This window comes from Mytilus edulis, chromosome 3 (genome assembly GCF_963676685.1).
Source record: "Mytilus edulis chromosome 3, xbMytEdul2.2, whole genome shotgun sequence".
In the NCBI taxonomy this organism is placed as follows: Eukaryota; Metazoa; Mollusca; class Bivalvia; order Mytilida; family Mytilidae; genus Mytilus; species Mytilus edulis.
This window is the reverse complement of record NC_092346.1, coordinates 57,306,863-57,331,119: the sequence shown is the minus strand read 5'-3', so window position 1 is coordinate 57,331,119 and position 24,257 is coordinate 57,306,863. Positions and strand designations below refer to the sequence as shown.

At 30.4% G+C, this 24,257-nt stretch overlaps 2 protein-coding genes across 4 annotated transcripts in view; both read left to right on the top strand.

The window, feature by feature from the left end:
- LOC139516921 (uncharacterized) overlaps positions 1-2,340 on the top strand; it is a 31,835-nt gene extending 29,495 nt beyond the window's left edge. For both annotated transcript variants that reach the window (XM_071307369.1, XM_071307368.1), the window contains exons 3-5: positions 1,256-1,276; positions 1,796-1,816; positions 2,233-2,340. In XM_071307369.1, the coding sequence (XP_071163470.1) occupies positions 1,256-1,276; positions 1,796-1,816; positions 2,233-2,244 (54 nt within the window). In that variant the 3' untranslated portion in view covers positions 2,245-2,340. The remainder of the gene's footprint in view (positions 1-1,255; positions 1,277-1,795; positions 1,817-2,232) is intronic.
- Positions 2,341-12,967: 10,627 nt separating this feature from the next.
- Positions 12,968-19,326, top strand: LOC139514898 (keratin-associated protein 19-4-like). Of its 2 annotated transcripts, XM_071304489.1 has the most exons (5): positions 12,968-13,079; positions 17,510-17,847; positions 18,178-18,198; positions 18,921-18,941; positions 19,189-19,326. In XM_071304489.1, the coding sequence occupies exons 2-5, from the start codon at positions 17,518-17,520 to the stop codon at positions 19,198-19,200; spliced, it is 384 nt and encodes a 127-aa protein (XP_071160590.1). In that variant the 5' UTR covers positions 12,968-13,079; positions 17,510-17,517; the 3' UTR covers positions 19,201-19,326. The 2 variants fall into 2 exon arrangements, with proteins under 2 accessions (XP_071160590.1, XP_071160591.1); XM_071304490.1 differs by lacking the exon at positions 18,178-18,198.
- Positions 19,327-24,257: the final 4,931 nt, after the last annotated feature.

Sequence of the window (24,257 nt, the reverse complement as noted above, 5' to 3'; positions counted from 1 at the left end):
TTTTTTATTCAAACTTCATTCTTAAAATCTAAGTAAGTTTTATATGTATACTTCAAATCGATTGTTTCCTTATTGAAATAGACAAAAGCATAAAGGGGACAAGCATAATTTAACTCAACGATTGAATTGTAACTTCTTTTTCTTCAATTTGATATATTTAAAGATATTTCTTATGTTTTTGTGATGTAAGATATAGCATTTTACCGTATTAAAGTGCAATGCTGTATAAGCTATACGATTGTACCAACAGTGCATATACCGAAGTAGTAGGTGTCAGTATATAAATAGAGATTAATACATGGCCTTTTCCATATCAGCCTGGGTATCATCCCGAGACCCCCATATCAGCCCGAGACGGAGTCGAGGTGCTGATATGGGTCGAGATATGATACCAAGGCTGATATGGAAAAGGCCATGTATTAATCGCTTTATCATATACTTCCGACAATAGTTTAATGTAAGGCAAATAAACTAATGCAATAACTAAAACAGTCAAACATTTTATAAAGAAAATTAAAATTATGAATCAAATATACTATAGTTGTCCAACAATAGCATCAGTAACTCCTTATATATTTATGGTAACATTTCCTATAGAAGCATTTTGAAACATTGAAAATTTGGAAGAGTTTTACGATCATTACTACTCCATGTTTGTTGTACTATAAAATGATTCATAATTGTCAATGGCATTTGTTAGCAAGTATTAAACTATCCCCACAAAAGTTCCCGTAAATTTTGACGTCGTCATAAAAAACATCTGACGTCACAATGGAAAAGTAAACAACCGATACCGGAAACACCGGAAGTAACTTGCACGAGAGGCACTATTATGGATTTTGTGCACGAGATGCACCTGATATGGGTTATCAGCCCGGGTGGGAAATTATGGCTTGTGTACTTCCGCTCATTACACATATGCAAAAGCTATCATATCAATGCTAAGTATATGATAAATAAACATATAATTTACTTATTACATTTGGACTATGTTACCGTTAAATCAATTTTTATTTTAAGTATTAATACTTTGTTATCCTAATTACAAAATTAAAATGATTTTTTTTTCTAATAAATTCAATTCATTAAAACGTTTCTTAAGTAGAGATGACATTTTATAATACCATACCTAAACGAGTGATAAATAAAGGCATCAGTAGTATACCGTTGTTCGAAATTCATAAATCGATTGAGAAAAAAAACAAATCCGGGTTACAAACTAAAACTTTCTTTTTTTTTTCTTTTTTCGTTTTAGCCATACGCCAAACCCCAAAAAGTAAGTATGATTGATGTATATTATTTGTGTGGTTTTTCATTTTTCAATGATACAAAGTCCATCAAAACATTAGTACAAAAACTAAAAAATCAATGATACAATAACCATTACAAACCATAGGGTTTATATAAGTTACTACTTTTCATCCTCTATATTTTAGTTGTTTTATGGCGTTTGTCATAAGTGTGATAAAAAACAAAACAAAACAAAAAAACTAATTTCATTATATACATAGTTTTTGTTCATATCAAATTTAATAACAATACCGTTACAATAGATTATGCTGTATTAGAGACAAAGTTGTTACTAACAATACAGACACCAAAGTAGTTGGTTTCAATTTATTTTTATTTTTACTTACTACATTTAGGACTTAGTTATAAGATCAACCCACATCTTCCTTTTTGGTGATTTATACTTTTTTCAGTTTTGTTTAAACGTTGCAAGAGGTAAAGACATTTCATAAAATCATACAAAAAACAAGTCATAAATAATGTTTTTATTCTTTTTTCGTTTCAGCAATACGGCAAACAACCAAAAGTAAGTATGAATAACGCTTATTCGTGTTATGACTTTTTATGTTGTATGACATATTTTAATGTCATATTTTTGGACGAAGAATAAAAATTTTCAAAGTCATAAAAGAAAATCAAGAAACGGAACGGAAAATCCACCAAAAAAACTAATGATGACACTCCTCACTAGAGTACCATGTTATACGAATCCTGAAAGATACATCACTGAACCAACAACACATAAATGATACAAAATCTATAAGAAATTATACGTGTGTATTAAATATTTGTTTTCCTTTCTTTTAATTATTTTATGGCGTAACCATATGAGTGACTAGACAAAAGACAAACAATTTTGATAATTCTTTCTAGTGACTAGACAAAAACAAACAATGCTGATAATTCCTTCTTCTGACTAATCGTTTTTCTATATCATTTTAGGGAGGTTATTAAGGAACCTGTCAAAAAGATGCAACCAGATTGTCAACGACTAACTTATGTTTGTTTTGAAAATTATTGTTTATACTGATATTAAATTTTGCATTGATATATAGTTTGTTATTTGTTTTTGACATGGTAATGTCTCTTTTCCTTTAACAATCAAATGAAACTTAAATAATTCCTGATTACCTTAAAGATAAAAAGAAAACCTGATATTTCATTAACATACATATTGCATCCAAGATTTCACGTGAACACAAACTGGAAACTTGGTCTTTTTGATAAAATATATTCGGTGATGTATCTGAAAGTGCATTAGAGGTCTTTGACTAAATGTACAATCCAGATACTGGTTCAAGTTCTTGCAAAAAGCACGAGGTTGTTGATACTTCCTCTCCCAAAGAAGAATATACTGTTGTTCAGGAATACAACATCGCTAATAGTATTTTTTTTCATTTGCAAATTCATTATTTGGAATGTCTTACTAAAGAACATATATCCCTACATCATTAACGGATGGGGAGATTTTAGAAAATCACAAATCCGTCCTTCTCTATTCAGTAACATTTCAGCATCGTCTGCAGATTCAGTATATATCTTACAGTTGAAACTATATGCCAGAGCTTGTATATTATCATGATTTCTTGAAAGAGGGTTCCTGCATGCACAGAAGGGTTCAAAGAAGTACAGTTGTGGTCATTACTACAAAAGTTGTACGAATGGCATCACGTTGACTGTTATTATATTTCTTTTTCACAGATCACGATAGACATGTTCCAATTTTCGGAACAACAATGTTGTCTTTCCTTTAACGTGACATCACCGAATTGAAAATATCACCATATTTGTATTTAAACGAGACTTAAGACGGTTACAACGTGTGGTCGGAGCAATATCTGCTTACCCTTCTGGAGAATATATAACATTCTTAAGATTACTTGATAAATTTCCAATCACACTGTTGAAATTTTGCTAAAATACCATAACTTTCATATATATTTACTTTACACTCTTCGTCACCATTCTCAACTGAATAATGTAATTGATTGTCGCATTAAAAAAATCAAATAAAGTAAAAAAATCGAGGATGAAAATTTCTTGTGTTACGTCCACAAAAAAAATCTTACTTTGTCAAGAAACGTAATGAATAAGGAAAACATATACACCGAAAGGGATATAAAAAGGTGGCATTTTTGCTCGACACCGATTTGTTCTGTGGATTTGTATTCCAACAGATTGTTCTAAATTTGAGTACTACCGCTAGATTTATTTTTGTTCTCATATGAAGCATAATTTAGATAAAACTCCTCAAAGAAAAAAGTAACCATCAAGTACATTATTGATGTCATTGTCACTCATGAACCTTCAATTAAGTTGATAATAGTCTTCCTTTAAAAAATAATAATCTAACAAATGTCTTTATTTGTATAGAATAATAACAAGTTGTTAAATTATCAATGACATGGAATCTAGTCGATTATTTACTGATTATAAACTGTAATTTATATCAATACAGAAACCAGCGCAATTTGTGTCCATAGAAATTTCTACAACATGTCGATATACTTTATGCTTGAACAAAGATTATCAAGCAGACAATTGACAGTTTAATACATTTCATCAGACTTCAAGTATATTTTTACTAACATATTTGGATTTTTTTATTTTAATTACAAAAGAAGTCCTTGCATTAGTTTCAGCAAATAAATTTGCAATCAGATTATTTAAACGTCTAATGATTAGATAGGAAAACTTTTGATAAACTTACTTAGAAGAGAGTACGTATTAATCTAAAATATCATAAAAAAGTTGATTCAACTATATTCATATGTTTTATTACATAAGTCAATGATAAGTTCTTTAATAATTTTGAGAAAAGTAGTTGCCACATTGAAATATTAGTTTTAAAAGAATTGCTAGAGATCGATATGACTTAATCTTTTAAAGTATTTTATGAAGTTGATGTAACAATATATAGTATGAATCTTTCGTAAGTTGAGTTGCGGCAATTTGATTTTTGTTAACCATTTGATTTTCTGTAGAGCGCACGGATCTGTATGTAAAATTTATATAAATTTATCTTTCAGAATGTCCTTGTAGTATGTACGTGCTTTGTAGGCTGATACGAACACTAACCATTTTGTGAGTGCTTCAAGTGTGTTAAATATTCTAGAAATACTCTTTTTGTACATTTTAAAATTGTTTTCAAAATGTGATATTCAAATGCCGTACATAAATATATTCATTTTTTTTTAACAACATAACATTATTTATTCATCCAATCTTGCTTGTTACAAATTTCACCAATGGTCCAAGCTCTTCTTGATTTACCCTGTTACTCTCCACTGATTATACAGGGAAATAAACAGCTGATCCAATTTATTAACTTATAAAAAATAAAATAAATGATGTAAAATTGTCTTATACAGAGACTTATTAACGCTAACATTGGACATCATTAAACACACAGTAAGTGCACCTTAAATATACCGTATAACTAACGTAACAACTAGTTTGTTGTCGGTTTAACAAGACTGTGAACAAAAATAGCAAATAGTGCTTGTTCATATTATTAAGATGGGTGAGGGGTATGCATTTTTCAAACGAAGTTTTTTTTCTTTCTTTAATCATGCATTACAAAATACAATAATAAAAAAAGTATATTATGGTTTTAGTTCACTAAAATAATGTAACGTCTGGTGAAATTTTCCTTTTACTAGTTAAGTTATTTGTACAAGTTAGTCTGCTGTTTAAGCTGTGTCTATAATTTAATAACCAAACAACAATTTCGCATATATTCAGGACGAGAATAAATGTGCAGTAATATAAAATGTATTGATTGCAAATTAAGTCAATTGGGATGAAGGTGTAGAATTTTGACTGTCTTAGAAGGGTGTGAGTAGAGTATGAGACTTTAGTTTTGTTTTTCGACATGCTACCTCCAAGCCTCCTTTTAAAGAATAGTTGCATAGGTTCTTTTAACTGAGATAGCATTGCACTCGCCCTATACGATACACACGAGTTTACGTCTACATTGGGACTAGGCATATTTACATTTTGAAGCTGTTAAATATTTTGCACAGAATGATTTGATGGTAATGTATTGCACAGAAATCTCTGAAATTTTCGTTCGTTTGGTATGCTTGGGCTTTTAATTTTGCCATTAGATAACGGTTTACAATTTTTAAATTACCTTGGAGTTCAGTATTTTTTGTTATTTTACTCTTTATATATATGTAACTTCCTCATACAAAGTGGAGTCTTGATAGTGTTGATTGTTGACTTATTTTTTATTATGCCCGAAGGATAGTTCTAAAAACTGAAACTTCTCCTACGTGTAGAAAGTAAAGGAGCAGATAAATTCCAATTTGTTCATATTCCTCTAGTTCGTTCTTCTCACACGTCAAATACTGGAGGTCAAATTAATCCACACTAAAAATACATTCATTGTTTAGACCTACTGCATTTAAAAAAAATGTTCATTTAATCATGTAAGTGATCCTGCATTCCCCTTTACAAACAACAGTACAAAATGCTTTCCTCAATACAAATGGTATCGTACGCTAAAATTTCCTTGTTTTTGGATAGAAGTCTACATATTTTGTTAAAAAATGATCCCAAAAATAAAACTTGTTACATTAAAGAACAGGTAATCAGTTTGCTAGAGTTTGGCCTTGATTTGAGTTCCTGCAGACACTTGTTAAAAACAACAAAATAATAGAAGCTAGATCATTTAATTTTACAAATAGGTTATATGATGATGTTCAGCGTGTTGCAGACCGTACTTTGACCTATAATGGTTTACTTTTACAAAATTATGTCATGGATGGAGAGTTATCTCATTGGCACTCATACTATATCTTCTTATATCTACTTTCCATCACAATCGAAAGTGTGCTGATACGGCCTCACCAATTTATCAACCTGAACGACAACATAAACAGCTTCCTCTGTCTCTTTTCTAGAAACTTACCTCGAATTCGACAAACAGCGGTCATTACAAGAATCTATGACGACTAAATTTTAAATATTCCTCAGCTTAGCAGCAATATTCCTACTTCCCTCGCATATGGAATAAACTTTTCGCAAATCATACGATATTTAAGAGCTTACAGCTACTACTCGGACCGGTGTCTGAGTAAAAATAATAATACCATAGGGTTTTGTCAAAGAACTTCTCGTACTTTTTCTCAAAAGGCTTACAGCTGTCATCCTAATGTAAGCAAGATAAAGGTTTGGTTCGGTTTGCTTGCTATCTTTGTTTGTATTATGGCGACTTGAATAACACCGGTATCACTCAGATTACAATTCTACCTTGACAGGTAAGTTTGTATTTAGCCTATAAAATACTTATTTAGCCTTGAGAATTGAAAGGTCAGTTTATCCTATTCATACAATAGAAGTTTACCTATAAGGGTCAGAATGGGGTTTACAGAATAGAGAATAAATGTAATAGCAACAAAAAATAGAGAATAGAGAAAATGAACAACAAAAAAAAGAATAGAGAATAATGCGGTGCAAAAGTATAAAGAATAAATGTGCAAAATAAAAAGGAAACTTAGGTAACTGTAATGCAATACCGATAATATAATGATCAATGTGCATAATTGATAAATAATCTTGTAACAGAAAGACTATATAGTAAAATAATTTTCATGAGAATTTGCTTTACAGAATGAGAGTTATTTTTAAGGCTATTAAAAGAAAAATGCCCTAAAAATTTAAAGAATACAGATATTAAAAAACCCATGCAGGTCCTCATGTCATTTACATTGTCAAAATATAGGACACATCTAGTCAAACTGGTTTTAAACTAGACATCTAGTCAAACTGGTTAGTTATAACTGACTGTTTCTTGCCCTAGATGTCTATTTCACAGTGACCTTATGTGTTTGTGCTAAGAGTACATTGTACTGTCAAATCATTGATTTTCTGTTGGGACATGACCTACATTGTAAACATGCAAAATAGTGGCTTGAGATTTCAACTGATATTAGTATAATAAATTAAAATTTGAAATATTATATCTTGGTTGATGATGTTTTTTTTTGGGACCAAGATGTTTTCTTCATTCTTGTTCACATTATGATTATTTTAACCTTCAACATTGTTCAATGCACATTTAAAGATAGAAAAAATTTCAGCTCTCATTTAAAATATTTTGCAACTTAATAATAATCTGTCAGATTTGGTGTAAACAAAAAACAAGACCCTGCAAGCATAGTCTATTTCTATACCAGTCAAGCAGATAGTTTTTTTTTATATCTGAAAAAAAAAACTACCATGTAAAGAAATATGCAATTAAAAGGCCTAAAATAACCCCTTAAATTCAACATTAACAGATTTTTAACAATTAAATCAAGATGCACAAAGTTTTAAGTATTGGTCAGAATATAGGGTTAATTTGTACTTTAAGGTTCATGTGGACCCTATGGCTAAAATGGCCGTATTTTCACCTCAAAATTTTCTCTGAGTACAGGCAAACCTGTGCATCTGAAAAAGTTTTAAGGCATAGCATGCCCTAGATAAATAGAATTCAAATGCATTGTATGATTTAGAAAATTCATAACTTAACTGGATTTTGCCGTACACTTTTTTCGTCTCTGCAGAAGATGATAAAATTAACAATCAGTTGAGTTTACTTTGATATGGTCCACTCAGGTACACAGTTTAAATAACCAATTATTGTCAGGTATCTATTGTCCATCTAATGTCCATGTCAATTAAAAATGCTCACTTTAATTTTTACCTGTGGGGAAGTTCTCAAACCTGTTTCCCAACTTAGTTTATTTTTAGCACCTTCTGGAGGAATGAAAAAAAGTGCACAGCAAAATCCTGGTAAATTTTTATTTTTCTAAAACATAAAACATACTTAAAAGTCATTTATCTAGGGCATGCTATGCCTGAATTTTTTTACAGATGCGCAGGTTTGTCTGTACTCAGAGTAAATATTTGAGGTGAAAATACGGCCATTTTATCCATAGGGTCCACATGAACCTTAACAATATCACAATAACAATAAAGTGACCTTAATTTTGGACAAGGTAAATGGCATGAAGCCAAATTTATCAACCTATATTGTATGAATGGGAAACTGACCTTTCAATTCTCAAGGCTAAATAAGTATTTTATAGGCTAAATACAAACTTACCTGTCAAGGTAGAATTGTAATCTGAGTGATACCGGTGTTATTCAAGTCACCATGGTGTCTTCCTCCTATTCCCACTTTTTAAAAATACTATTCCTTCTATTCCCACTTGCAAATAACAATAGATGTTTTGATAAATAATTTGTTTTTATAACAATCAGGGTTAATTAGAATTTCACCTAAGATTTACCTGTATTTTATTTCAACACGGCCGACACTCGGCTAACCGAGAGTTTGGTCGGTTAATCTATATTGAGTATGCGGCTATATCGGCGGTTGGTCTGTTAATCGGGTTGGTTATACGTCTGTTACGAGTAAAACTCACAATTTAATGTTAACTCTGTTAAATATACAGATTTTTGCCATATTATGAGAACCACATCAAAAAAAGAAAAGTGTCTGACAAAATGATATCTATCATAGAACATTTTCCACCAGTAAAAAAAATGCATAGCCTGCGCAGTTTTAAGTAAAACGAAAAGGCGTCTCGCAAGTAAGTGGTTTTTATGCTTGTACGCATAGCAATATTTTGGATAAAAGGCTAAAAAACATTTTTATATATGATTTAAAGGACACAAAATAGTACTTTAGTTCTAAAAAAATAATTGTCATTGATAAATATTTCGTAATTGTTATATAAGTTGAGTAATACCACATTTTAATGAATATTAGGGGAATACAGTCTGTTAATGGGTTGGACAATTTAAATCGTGTCAGTTAAGAGTTATTTAGCCATGACAATAGTCTTACTACCTTTAGTTTATATTTTCACATTGAAAAAATGAGATGTACTTGTGACGAAAAAATTACAATACGGTGCAACAGTATCCTTATAGAAAGAGAACTTTAATTAAGGTCTCTATTAAGTAATCCCTCCGAAACCAAAAAACCTTGTTATCGTTCCAACACCGTAACCGTAATGGGTAGAAAAAAACCGAAGGGTGAAATGTTCAGGACCAGACCCCGGTTCTTCGTTACATTTGGATCGAAAAGATTCAACGACTCACTCGCCTTTTCATTTTATAGATCGTTTATTGAAGCTAGAAAAAAAATAATTACACCACTGGATTCAGTACTCCAAATCGTTTTGTCAGACACGAATAGTTTTTATGATATAAATATAATTAAAAAGTTATACAATGAAACATACTGACCTTGCAATGATTTTCTCAATTACACCTGATTAACAGACTTTAGCCAACCCGATTAACAGACCAACCGCCGATATAGCCGCATACTCAATATAGATTAACCGACCAAACTCTCGGTTAGCCGAGTGTCGGCCGTGTTCAAAGCATAACATATTTGGTACACTGTTTAGGTATAATACCTTGTTTATTTGTAATATGTTTCTTTTTTCATCAAATAATTACTTAGAAATAGAGAAAAATGATGATAAATAAATTGGAGTTAGATTTATTTTTCAACTTTTGAATTTGTACTTAAGAATAAAGAAAAATTATGATAAATAGATTGGAGTCAGATTTATTTTTAAATTTTTGAATTTGTAACTTTAAAAGATTGTCTGCTTTACTAATAAATCATGATATAAATAATATTATAACCAAGTATAATCTTATATATATATAAATCTTTATTCTCACAAACCAAAAAAATGAAATTACAGAAAGGTATAGAGATAATTATACATATTTCAATACAATTACATAAATAAATAATGTACGAAAGTAGATAGAGGCATTCACAGTTGTTCATCCAGAAAAGTTCAATTTATAATTGATCTCCTTAATAAGTTAACAAAGTTCGTTCAGTTCTACACATGTACATTTTGGGGAATTCATTAAGTCATAAAACTTCAATGTGTTTGTTCTATTTCTATTGTAAAATGCAATTCATTGTTTTCTACAATTATCGAAAGCTGAACGATTAAAATGTAATGGTATTCATCACCAATGGCATCTGAATTACAAAATACACATTTTCTGTTTTCTCTTTCTATGTTTTGCCATCTTCCAGTTTCTATTGGAGATTTCATGTTCAAAGTTCCAAATTTAAGAAATAAGGATATCTGCCGGTCATCCAAAATAAATATTTCTCAAACTCCAAAGTAACTTTAAATAAACGATAATTTAATGCTTTTGGTGATTCCTGTTGGCTTAAGATGTGAAATAAAAGTATACTCTAAAATATAATAACTTGGACCAATAATCAAAGACATAAAATAATGGGTGAAAACTGTTAACTTTACTTCATTATTTATTTTGTTTAAAAAAACCCAGAATTCATACAGATGCAAAAATAACTTATTACCTGTTCTAATAAAAAAAAAGCTGGTCAATTAACAGTTGATTAAAAAATGTTTGTACAGTATAATCCTTTGTTTGCACAAGTTTTCCTTCTATTCCCACATGAAATTCTACCTTTTCTTACCAGATTTATAAAAAGTGGGAATAGAGGGAATGAACCGTCACCATAATGTTTGCTCAATCATTGTTATTAAGATTGACATCTTTAAACAGTATAAAAAGGCGGAGTTATACTTGTATACATTATATTTAAATTTGAATTACAGCAGATTTCAGTCAGTATGTAGCTAATGGTAATATCTTTGGTTAGCTTGCTTGTTAGCTGAACCGTGAAGTCATTGTTAGGTAAGGTATACTACCCTCCTTTTAAAGTAGCTTAGTCCTACAGAGAGATAGATTTTTTATCTGTTGGGCTAGTCTACTATTAAAGGAGGGAAGTTTACCTTACCCAACAATGACTTCACGGTTCAGCTAACAAGCAAGCTAACCAAAGATATTACCATTAGCTACATACTGACTGAAATCTGCTGTAACATGTGATATTTTATTTGTATTTTTTAATCATTAAAACGTTCGAAATTATTTAGGTAATGTTTTGGGAGTTCAATAAAAATACTTTAATAGTCATCGATATAATCGTTAAAATATATATATACATTTTCTAATAACGGATTTTGACACAACATTTGCTACTTAATTAAACCTAGATTTATAAGAAACTTTACTCTGGAAACTTTCGAAAGTTTAGTCGTTGAATATCTTTCAAAACCAGGCATAAAACACATATTTAACTATATAAACCAACCTTGTTGAGAACAAAGAAAAATAAAAATAAATTCTAACTCCAACAGAAATTACTTAGATCACCCCTAGTTTTTGGTGGGGTTCGTGTTGTTTGTTCTTTGGTTTTCTATGTTGTGTCATGTGTACTATTGTTTTTCTGTTTGTCTTTTTCATTTTTAGCCATGGCGTTGTCAGTTTGTTTTAGATTTATGAGTTTGACTGTCCCTTTGGTATCTTTCGTCCCTCTTTTATATAATGGCAAAATCAAAAGCTCAAACACATCTAACGTTTAAAAAACTGTCTTATTCCTGATTAGGTACATGAATTTCTAATTAAGCAATAAATACTGAAATTGATCACATAATCTGAATAACGAAAAATTGGAGACCTTGTACCACCCTATAAATATTCATTATATCAATGAAAAAGTAATTAGCATATATCATACCACAGCATTTAAAAAAATGTTAAGGTAAATTATTTAGCATGAGATTCAATATTCCATTTTTTCACTACTAGTATATCAAAAAATATTAATACATTATAAGTAAATAATTTCATATATTCTGTTTTCAAAAAAATCGTTTTGGCAAACGTTTAATAAGAAAAATATTTAATTAATTAACTGAAGACATCGTAATATAACTGCAACTAAGTCTTAAGTCTTTAAAAAAACAATTCTAGAACTACTTCAGGGTTATATTTATAAATTTACTATTTACAAATTTTTGATTTTTTTGAAAAACTAAGGCTTTTCTACCTCAGGCATAGATAACCTTAGCTGTATTTGGCAAAATTTTTAGGAATTTTGGTCCTCAATGCTCTTCAACTATGTACTTAATTTGGCCCTTTTTAACTTTTTTGGATTCGAGCGTCACTGATGAGTCTTTTGTAGACGAAACGCGCGTCTGGCGTATATACTAAATTTAGTTCTGGTATCTATGATGAGTTTATTTGTATATATAACTTACAAGGAATTGTCATACTATCACAGTTAGATCTGCAGCGAAAAAAACGTAAATTAGTAATCCATACTGCATACGAACTTTCTATGTTTAATATTAAAACGTTATTACAAACTTCCCAAACACAAACAGACACATTTTACCGCTTCTTCTTTTTTCTCTTTACAATAATACAAACAGTAAGAAATGATAATAATGTCGAAACGTACTGATCGTAAAAAATGCACCACATATATACTTGTTAATGACTCAGTTTAGAAGTCTATGATACCAAGCTATCTCCAAGTCGTGTACTTTCTTTCCAACAAGTAAAACCGCAACTATATACGTTTTTGTGTTTTTACGATGATAAAAAATGGTACTCGGAAAACTATAAGGTCAACTGAACTGTTAATTAATTAATTTTAATTTCATTTAGATTAAGTACTAAGTATTCAGAAATTACGATAGGGGTTTTTGCTTTACACTTTTTAAGTTTTTATGCTATGATAATTTAAAACTACATGTAATTACTTTTTCATATCGAACTAATTAAACCTAAAAACCATCAAATAATTAATTCAAAGTTTGATATGTATTTCCTAGTGCTAATATGATAGGTACAACTTATAGTATATATAGGGACGGTTTTCAAGGGTTCCAATATCGCCACTTATTTATTGTAACCTTGTTATCCAGTTAAAGGTAAGATAACTATTTTTATATTCTATACTACATAAAATCCTTTTAGACAAGAAGAAGTCTCAGGGAGTGAGTATTTCATACAGATCATCTTCTCGTTAATTTAACTTCAATTGAAATATGTTTTTTAAACTAAAGAATACAAATTCAACGATAAACTTTTTCCAAATCAAATCAAATCAAATCAAATATTTTATTATAGTCTCACATCTCTACATGTACAATATAAGCATGAATACAATGTATATACAGCATGTTTTAATTAATAGTACAAACCAATCTTAAAAAATTCGAGAGCCACTCTAAAAAGAGTTATGAGACTTTTACATAAAAATGGACAAATCGATAAAAGTTTAAAAAAAAAAATCATTTTTTTATTTTTTTCATTATCATTTAAGTCTAAAAAAACACTATTAAAAAGAAACTTTAACAAAAATTACTTTGGCTGTTTAATTTTCTTAAAATTTAGTCAAAGTAAATCTTGGACAAAAATATAAGAATTTCAAAAAATTTGAACCAACCGTTTAATCAGAAAAATTACACTGGTTATATAGCAGTTTGACAAACACTTATTTTGATCATTGAGAAGCTTAATATTCCTTTATGAACACAACGTCATTTAAACGTTCTGCTGATTTTAAAGAAATATCTCCCTGTAGTGTTAGGTACCACCTTAAAAATCCCTTGTCTCGCATGTGAATATAAAGGGCATTTGAGTAAAGCATGTTTCTCATCTTCAAAGAGTTTCTTGATGTTTTTTTTTAATTATTAACCGTATCTTATCAAAACACAAATCTACTTATTTTAAATGTGACATCATCAGTAGATTGTTTACATCGGTTACCATACTAATTGAAATTTATTTTGACACCACACTCGTTCACTTTTAAAAGAGTATTTGTTAAACATATTACACATGATAATGAAATTTTCTTTTTGCATGAACCCCCTGAGGGGTTCATGCTTATATATTGGCGAGTTTTGGATGTGTCTATGGGCCACTCGATATCTCTCGGCCGGAAGTCAGAAGAAAATTTTCGGAACGTCTCGAATGTTTTCGGTCATTTATACAGGTCTTAACAGGTTGTTATCTACGTCTTTGATATGGTCTCTTTGATATGGGTGCGGGAATTTTTCGCTACATTGAAGACCTGTTGGTGACCTTCTGTTGTTGTTTTTTTCTATGGTCGGGTTGTTGTCTCTTTGGCACATTCCTCATTTCCATTCTCAATTTTATCTTGATGTCCCTTGACGACGCAATTATATTTGTTTTAAAACGACCACTGTACACTGTGTGTATCTGGGTCAATTACAACGTGGTATTGTCTGTTGTCTCGATAACATGTAAACTAATTATGTTTGAAGATTCAACCACGGGATACTGTGTATTTCATCATAGGCTTACGGAAGAGAACTTTCTGGTTATAATATTAATATTAGATCGGAAAACAGAAAGAGTTTTCTTATACAAAGTATTTTATTTAATCAGAATCAAAGAAATATATACACAATATATACTGTATTTATGTTTCTGAAGAAACTAACAATGATTGAAATCAGAATATTTTCTGAGTTGCAATTAAGAAATAAGTATTTTATATGACAAGATACTCTGCTTTGGTATTTTTAAATATTCATTTGTAAAGAAAACATTAAAATTAAATCCAAATAAATTCTTGCATCCTACAAAAAAAATTGTTTATAAACAATAATCATTATATTTCTACGTTAATTATTTCATACCATTTTAGTATTTAGGTTTTATGAGTAATAATTTTTTTTTTTGTATTGTAATATATCAATAAAACGGAAAGTAAGATAAATTTATTAAATATTTAAATTTTAAACGGTCGTAAATAAAAAAGTTCTTGTGTGTTTTCAATTCATGAAGCATGATTTTAAATCATTGCAGGTCACAACAACCGTAAAAATAATTTACAATAATCACAACAAAATTCAATTACAACGATAATATTGATTATTTTATACTGTTTTAGTATGGATTTAGAAGTCTTTGCTTATATTTTGTATAGTAATATATTCACATAGTGGAATGTTAGAATTTAAAAATAGATTCATTCGATAAATAAAATGTCCATCCGTAAATACTGGACGTTCGTGTTTATTGATATTAATAAATATATATATTCAAAAGAATTTGAAAAAAATACTAACAGGAACGTTAGTTTATTATAGAATTTTAATTCAATTTTTGTTTGTTTGTTTTAATAGTTTAACCTTATAGCATCTTCATATTTGTACTATGGTAACGGTTTGAAAATTTTATTCATTGTGTTGACCAACAATCCTACACGTCTTGATTGGTTTGATTTATTCACATTATAGATCACATTTCAAAAGCACACTATCGGTTTACGTTCTCAATTCCGGATAAAATGTCAATGAATCCGGAGTCAAACAATTTAATGTAGGACGTTTGACATTCGAATTCAACTATTATATTAAGATATGTGATGACGCAAATGCGTATTCTTTTCCTGAGTATCAGTGAGGAGCTTTCTATTTATTATTTCGTGCGCTAAAATACTACTTGCATGCAATACTTTTAAATTCACTCGTGAAAGCGTATTTTCGTTCTAAATTCAGGACACGGCAGAAAGAGCTTTACATGCGACTTTCTAGCACGGTCATCATTACTAACGGTATTCTGACCTCGAGTTGTTTCTCTTTTGTTCCTTTTTTGAGTCACGTTCCTATTATAAACTTTGACCTTTTTGAAAAGCTAAGGATTGTCTTCCCAAGGAATACATTCCTTAACTTTGAAATGTATTTAACCTTTTAACTTTTTTCATTCGAGCATCACTGATGCTTTTTTTGTAGAATTAACTCGTATCTGGTGTACATCATTTTAATTCATTCTGGTATATTTTTATATCTAAATACCTTTTTATATAAATTGTTTATTTTGAAAGTGCGTAAAGGTATTCATAAACTCCTGAATTAAGAAATTCTTCGGCAAAACTGAGTTTCCCTGTAGAATGTTTGAATTGATTTAAGTAAAATCAGGAAATCCTTAAAATTTGAGATGTTTCATGAGACCAAAATAAGTATCTTCATAAGAGGTCCGAACCAATTGCATGCCTTAGGTTTCACCGCATACAACATCTACCATAAGTAAAGACAACTTCAAATACGAGTTGAGAATATAAAGGCATTCATGTAGAAATCAAAATATAGAGGTATGATAGATAAAATAAATGCATCCAGAATTTCCTGATTATATTTGCAAACTGAGTGCACAAATTTATAGTGCGATAGGTTTGTGCGATTTGCATAAGTCATCCGGTTAGTAGAAAGTAGGATTTGCCAAAGAGTTATAATCGGAAAAATTATGTACATTCCAAAGTAATAATTAAAATAGTCGAGCTTTAAAATAACTATTCAAATAGAAGCTGTAAATATATACTTTCAACTGGCTTCTTCTATTCACAGTCAATTATTTCAATTCAAAAGCAAACACAAATTCAGCAACAATCTTTTGGTGACCCGGCAGTCAGCGGTCTTAGGTTCATGTATTGCTTTTCTTTTTTTAAAGAAAGCAACTTGTTTTATTATTGATCACGATAATTTCATTATAAGCATGTTACACTCATATTTGGAAAAAAATGTTAATATCCGAAAATGGAAAAAAAACCATGTATATTTAAAATCAATTCTTTTTGAATGCCTTTATGGTGAAACAGTTTAACGAAGGTCATCATTTTCTATATCTCTGTTTTGGAGCAGGACAGTCTGTTAGTTCCAACGCACGAAATTTATCCAATGTTACTTTCGTTTTTACTTATTTATGTGAATATATTTCCGAGTAGATTATTAAACATATTGTCTTTTTAGTTTAATGATGTTTTTCAAAGAACAATCGTTTCAATTTTTTTATTCTGAGGTAAAAGTTTCAAATTTTCAGGGCCACCGATAAGTCTTTTGCAGACAAAGCGCGCGTCTGTCGTATTACCTTTGTAAATCATTACATTTGGCGACTTTATACAATTTCCAAATCCCCAAATGTTTTCAACTATTACCGGGTACTGTACTTATGTTGATTGCAAATCAGATACAAAACTGAACACAACTTGTGATACATTTTTATTTATGCTGGATACTAGTTGTATTTAACATCAAAGCAATTGGTTTCGTCTTTAATGCCATTTTCAGAATATTTTGGCAATGATGTTGTGGGCAGTTTTATTGGTTGCAGACACCGTAAAGAACCACTATCTTTTGGTAAGCAACTGGCACTCATACTCATTACGATTGGAGTAAATGTAACAGCCAAGTGCAAGGTTCCAACTAAACGCATTACTTTAGACAGGCTAATAATACATTAGATTAAGCCTTTTACGTTAAACATCTTTCTTTTTTGGTACTAGAAATTTGGAAGATAAATATAATAAATAAAATATTTTACTTTTCAGTGTTAAAAATGCAGTCGATTGGTTATTTTTGTCTTTGTATCTGTGCATTCGTATTAGTACAGGCTGTACAATACAAGAAGAAAACATATGGTGGATACGGCCGTAGAGTTGGATACGCAGGTGGTAATGGATATGGTGGCGGTAATGGATACGCTGGTGGTAATGGATATGCCGGCGGAAATGAATATGATGCTCTAACTGGATATAATGGCGGTAGTAACGGGTATAACGGTGGCGACTATGTTGACTTTGCCCCACCTGAAAGCCAAAATGGTTATGGAAACGGAAATGGTTATGCTGGAAATGGATACGGTGCAAGAAAATCCTACGGAAAACCTGTAAGTTTTTAATAAAACAATCAAGTGTGTATGTCCCTTCAAAAGAGGACTGTGGTCAAAATCAGTAAATATCGAGTCTTCGAACTAAATGTATCACGTAAAAACTTAGATTTCATTGCATTGTAAAATATGGCCGAAACATGTGATTGTCTTATTTTAATTAACAGAATTATATAATTATGAGAGATTTAGCATTTTCTTTCGACAACGATAAAGAACTTGTTTCACATTTTGTTTATTTAGATTGATACAAATTAAGAATATCTTTTGCATAATTTTACAACAGTAACACGATTTAGATTAAAAATATTTCTTATTTTTACCTTTTAGTCATACGGCGAAGAGCGCAAAGTAAGTATACATGTATCTTAGTTTATCAATCAAAGTTCACATAACTAATGTTAGTTATCTCGCATTTTTCCCTCTTTCAATTTTTTCAAATTGTTAAATTTCAAAATTTTGAAAAACTTTAATCGTGAACAGAGAACGAATCTAAAGTCAAAATTTATGAAGCTATACCATTCATTTATTTATTCATACATTCATATCTTTTTAAATCCTCATAAATGAGATTAAATGAACAAACGGTTAGGAAATACACCGAGTAAACGTCATAATAACAAAACAAAAAATCAGTATTAGAAAAAATATAAAGTAAATACACAACAGATAACTGACTGTTTATACAAGCTATATTAAATGAATTGATGCAGTGACACATCATGTATTGGCACACCTAATAGCACTGTCTCAGAGATCGACTATATTTTGAAACCCACTGTGCTTGAGAAACTGAACCGATTCATCTATGCTAAACAAATTTGTCAGTGGTTTTCGGCCGAAATAAGATTTCGTCGGCATACATCATTAATTCACAGTAAAATGCACTTGTCACTTAAAAGTCTCACCAAACTTTGCGCTGTGAATTTGTACTGGGGTAATTGCAAGCGTGTACATACACATCTTTAAAATTCCTCGTACATATATCACATGTATTACTTGTTGTATTTGGTATTTCAGTTAGTAATTTAATTATAAAAAAATATTAAATATTTCTTATTATTTCCTTTTAGTCTTACGGCAAAGAGCGCAAAGTGAGTATACATTTATCTTAGTTTATCAATCAAAGTTCATATATTTAATGTCAGTTTTCCCCTCTCATTTTTTTCAAAATTTTAGTAATCTTTGTTTATGAACAGAGAACGAATCTAAAGTACAAATTTACGAAGCGATACTGAAAAATTAACTAAGCAATACCTATGTCTTGTAGTGTTCAAACAAAATTAGACACAGATATGTCCTATTCATCTTTCTAATCGGATTTTATTTTAATTATTTCAGGGTGGCTACTAAGGATCCTATCAACGAGATACAACTGAAATTCCGACATCTCATACATGTTATGTTTACTTGAACATTTGTATTTATCTTCTTTTGTAAAATATTCAAAAACCAATAAATTATATTCTTCTTACTGTATCTGTACTTTTTGTTTATTTTTTTTACGAGTAATTTTATAGTTCATAGTATTTTCAATTCCAATTGAGATGGTAATGCACGTCAATGAGATTACAAACCACAAAGAGAAAAAAACCAATTTAATAGCGCTTTTCGTGATTAACCCTTGTCAGGAACACTTAAGCCTTTTTTTTCGGTCACATCATCTAGTTGTTATTCAGAAATAGTTAAGCTGTGATATCATATGTCAAGTTCCAAATCACCTGGAATCTAAGTAGGAAGTGCCTAGTTAGAACTGTGAATTCCAAAGATAACAGTATATACAAAATGTCTGAAAAAAAATAATCACAAAAATACTGAACTCCGAGGATTATTCAATCGGAAAGTCCCTAATAACATTGCAAAATCAAATGACAAAACACATCAAAGGAATGGCTGACATCTAGCTAAAAAAAGTTAATGAAATGAAGGATGAAAAAAGGTAAGGAGTTAAAAGCAGCCCCATATATGTTAGTTCTTGATATGCCTGTTCAAAGCTTTGAACATGAACCTCGGTGGTTGTGGTTTATTGTTGTCTGCTATATTCAGATTCGTTTAATAGTTGTATTGTATAACGATCCATTGATTTTCTCTTTTCAATTTTGTTTTTACATCGTAGCCTTTTGGAGCTAACTTAACGTTATTTACGAGTTTTACTTCGTGAATTTTGTAGGGAAATCTGTACTGGTTGAAATCTTTATAAAGAGCTTCTTTTATTTGTCTTTGTTAATTGATTACCTTTCCTGTTTACTTCATCGTTGGTTAAATCCTGTTGTCTTGGCTCGGTCCTTATACATCCGCTCATTGTGTTATTGTGCTATGTTCATGTTTTGCGGTCTTTCATATTTGTATATGTGATTTGTTTTTATGCCATTTGTTTTCTTTGTTGACATATTCGTTTGTTTTATAGTGATTAAGGTTATAACACAATGTTGACTATTGTACCCCTATTTTTGACATTTCTACCTGTAATATCTGTTTCTTTTGTTCACACATTGTTGTTAAAAAATGGAATTTTATGCGACTGTCATACAAATGAGGGGTTAATGTAGTTATCAAAGGTACCAGGATTATAATTTAGTATGCCAGACGCGCGTTTCGTCTACATAAGACTCACCAGTGACGCTCATATCAAAGTTACAAAGCCAAACAAGAGAAAGTTGAAGAGCCTTGAGAATTCCAAAAAGTTGTACCAAATAATCTATTCCTGGGATAAGAAAATCCTTAGTTTTTCGAAAAAATCAAAGTTATGTAAACAGGAAATTTAAAAAAAATGACCACATAATTGATATTCATGTCAACACCGAAATGCTGACAACTAGGCTGGTGATACCCCGTGGACGAAACGTCCACCAGCAGTGGCATCGACCCAGTGGTATAAATAGTTATCATAGGTACCAGGATTATAATTTAGTACGCCAGACGCGCGTTTCGTCTACATAAGACTCATCAGTGACGCTCATATAAAAAAAGTTATAAAGCCAAACAAGTACAAAGTTGAAGAGCACCGAGGATCTGAAATTTCAAAAAAGTTGTGACAAATACGTCAAGGTGATCTATTCCTGGGATAAAAAAAAATCCTTAGTTTTTCGAAAAACTTAAAGTTATGTAAACAGGAATTTTCAAAAAATTACCACATAATTGATATTCATGTCAACACCAAAATGTTGACTACTGGGCTGGTGATACCCTCGGAGACGAAACTTCCACCAGCAGTGGCATTGACCGTTAAGCTAGCTATAGAACTAAGTTTTTCCGCCATTGTTTTACATTTGGAAATTCCTGTGCCAGATCATAGATATGACTGTTGTTTTTAATTCGTTAGACGGTTTGAGCTTTGGATTTTGCCATTTGTTAACGGACTTTATGTTTTGGGTTTGCCTTGGAGTTTGGTAATTTGTCTTCATGTGTGCATACCATAAAGTAAACAAAACTGAACAATATCATGTGGTTGCAGTTTCTAAAAGTAAGCCTATAGCATTAGAATTCATGATATAGATATCACATCCTCTTACATTGTAATATGTACTTCGGAGTATATTTCATACACAAAACAATTTCTAGACTTGATTGCCTTATAAGTTATATAATACAACTGAATGCGTTGCTGATTGTGATAATTATTGGATTCATACTTACGCAATTATCCCTGTATTTGTATGTGAAGACTCTGTCAAAACTTTCATAAGGATGAGATCCTGGCAAACTCATAAGTTCTTCATAGCCTCGTTGAATACTCAAATCTTCGTTATTCTCTGAAATGAATTCTGTCAACATTTTGTAATTTCCACATTTTCTACCACCATCCCATTTAAAAGTAACAACTCGTCATAAAGAGATATACAATGCTTTCAATATAAAAAGGGTGCCATAAGCTGCAAATATATTGTTCTTGGATATAATTTGTTAAGAAATAGCCAAAAAATAAAACATGCATCATTGAAGAACATGATTCGTATGCTTGAGTTACTCATAGACAACATTTTTGTTGAAATTGGAATTATACTTTTACAGTAGGTAGTAGTCATTCCTATAGAACCAAATATGCACTGCTTAAAAAACCTTCTTTTCTCATTTCAAATGAGCCGGAGTTCCCTCAGACACTTGTAAAAAAAGGATCAAAGAACCTAGATCATTCAATCACATATACAGTATAAAAAAGAAGATGTGGTATGATTGCCAATGAGACAAGTATATTGATTGTGTGCTTTCCATTATCAGTTCAATCTTTTCTAATTTGATACCGTGTATATATTTCTGAACTAGAAATTTAAGAAGCCATATGAGCCACTTCCGCAGACTACTTTGTAAGCAAATATCTCGATTTTTACTACAGCGGTCATCTCAGTACCAGAATCTATGACAAACAAGACGATTTCAATTTCTAAATTATAAATTTTATCACCTAAGCAGCAATAAACCCAAACCGTTAGTTTTCTCGTTTAAATTGTTTTACATTTGCAATTTCGGGGCATTTTAAAGCTGACTTTGCGATATGGGCTTTGCTCAGTGTTGAAGGCCGTACTGTGACATATAGTTGTTGATTTCTGTGTCATTTGCTCTCTTGTGCAGAGTTGTGTCATTGACAAGCATACCACATCTTCTTTTTTATATTGACCTACACATGTACGTATGGAGTGTATATTTAAAAATTTGCAAATATGGTCTTGAGTTATCGATTCTAGTTGCACAGTATGCGTGTCATTTTATTTCTTTCAGTTTTCCCTTTATTTATCTTTGTTCTATAATGTTCTCTTTGGTCGTATGACGTTTAACGGGGCTCGGTATTGTCCTTTTGACATTTATATATTTGCAGAAAAAAAATTTTAAAATCCATTTTTCAAATTGGTATTTTTTTCCTTGATGTATGTACAGTTTTGATTTTTTTTATATCATTATCTAAGTAAACTTACTATACACAAGCTTTTCGTGCATTAAGCATGGTTACTTTCATAACAAGATAAAGAGGCTCTGTAAAGACTTATAAAAAAAACTTGACATGCATTTAGTTATTTATTTATGTGCAAATTAAAATGCACATCTTTTTGTTACTTTGCCCTAAACTTAAACATTAAAAGTTTTAGTATCCTCTCATAACGCATGCCCACTTATAACATAACATGGGAAGGTAAACATATAAAACAATATTCATTTTTATATCTTTAGTTTTACTAGTTTTTACTACATCTAATATTTTTAAACAGAAAACTGACAATGCAGAATCCTATCATTTATAAAACAATTCAAACAATCACATGACATGAAATTTAATTTTGTTTGTTAGTTAGTTAAAGTCATCATAATATATAAATATACAAAGTCACATGGTACAAATAAACAAACATTTAAAGCACATGTATGCTGTTTTGTTTTGATTTGAAGCCGTTACACTTCTTATACTTACTCCATCAGGTAATTAACACTTCAAAAAATAAAATTAACATAGAGACCTAATGGGAAACTTTTTTTTAATTATTGAATTCATGTATTTGGTTTTGATGTTATATTTGTTATTCTCATAGGATTTTGTCTAATGCTTAGTCCGTTTCTGTGTGGATGTGTGACATTTTAATGTTGTGTCGTTGTTCTCCTCTTATATTTAATGCGTTTCCCTCAGTTTTAGTTTGTTACCCCGTTTCTGTTGCTTTTATTGAACAAAAATTATGAAACTAATAGACAGAGTTCGTATATATCATATATAAACATCAAAGAGAAAATATAAATTTAAAAACATGATGTTTTTAGATTTATTTCTGCAAATATATAGAAGTCAGTTAGTATGATATATGTTTACATAATTAAGCATATAGTTTCTTATTTTTCTGAAACGCATAAACTGTAGGCCATTAAAGGGTCAATATTGACCCTTTGTGAACTTACTTTTGTTGTACTTTGACAATAGACTTTAATTATTGATATTTATGATTTTAAATTAGATTACAAGTCTGTATGAATTGTTAAATAACTATTTCGATATAGAAAAAAAATGTGATATTGTTTTCTGTCATCGGGTACTATACGCTCGAAATCAAACGTTTTAACGCAACTCATAATAACTCTTAATTCTTTCAGCAAAACGCAGACAACACTGACGAGACATTTATTGTCGAAATGCCCATCTGGTGCAGAACAATTGGTATCGCTAATTTGATTATTAACTGGTCACAGTAAGTATTCAAGTTCATGGAGATCTCGACTTTCATTTTTTTTTTGGTTTTATCGTTCTTGGTGAATGAAAATCCAGAAAAAAACGTTCTGGACGCATTAAATGTACAAGGTAAATTCAGGTATAATCTAATACAGTTAAAATAAGTGGACTACACACACGTTAAAACACGAGTAGGATCTGTGTCCATGAAAGTCATATGAAACGGGTTTCTTGAAATTATAATGTTGAGAAAATAACTGAATTA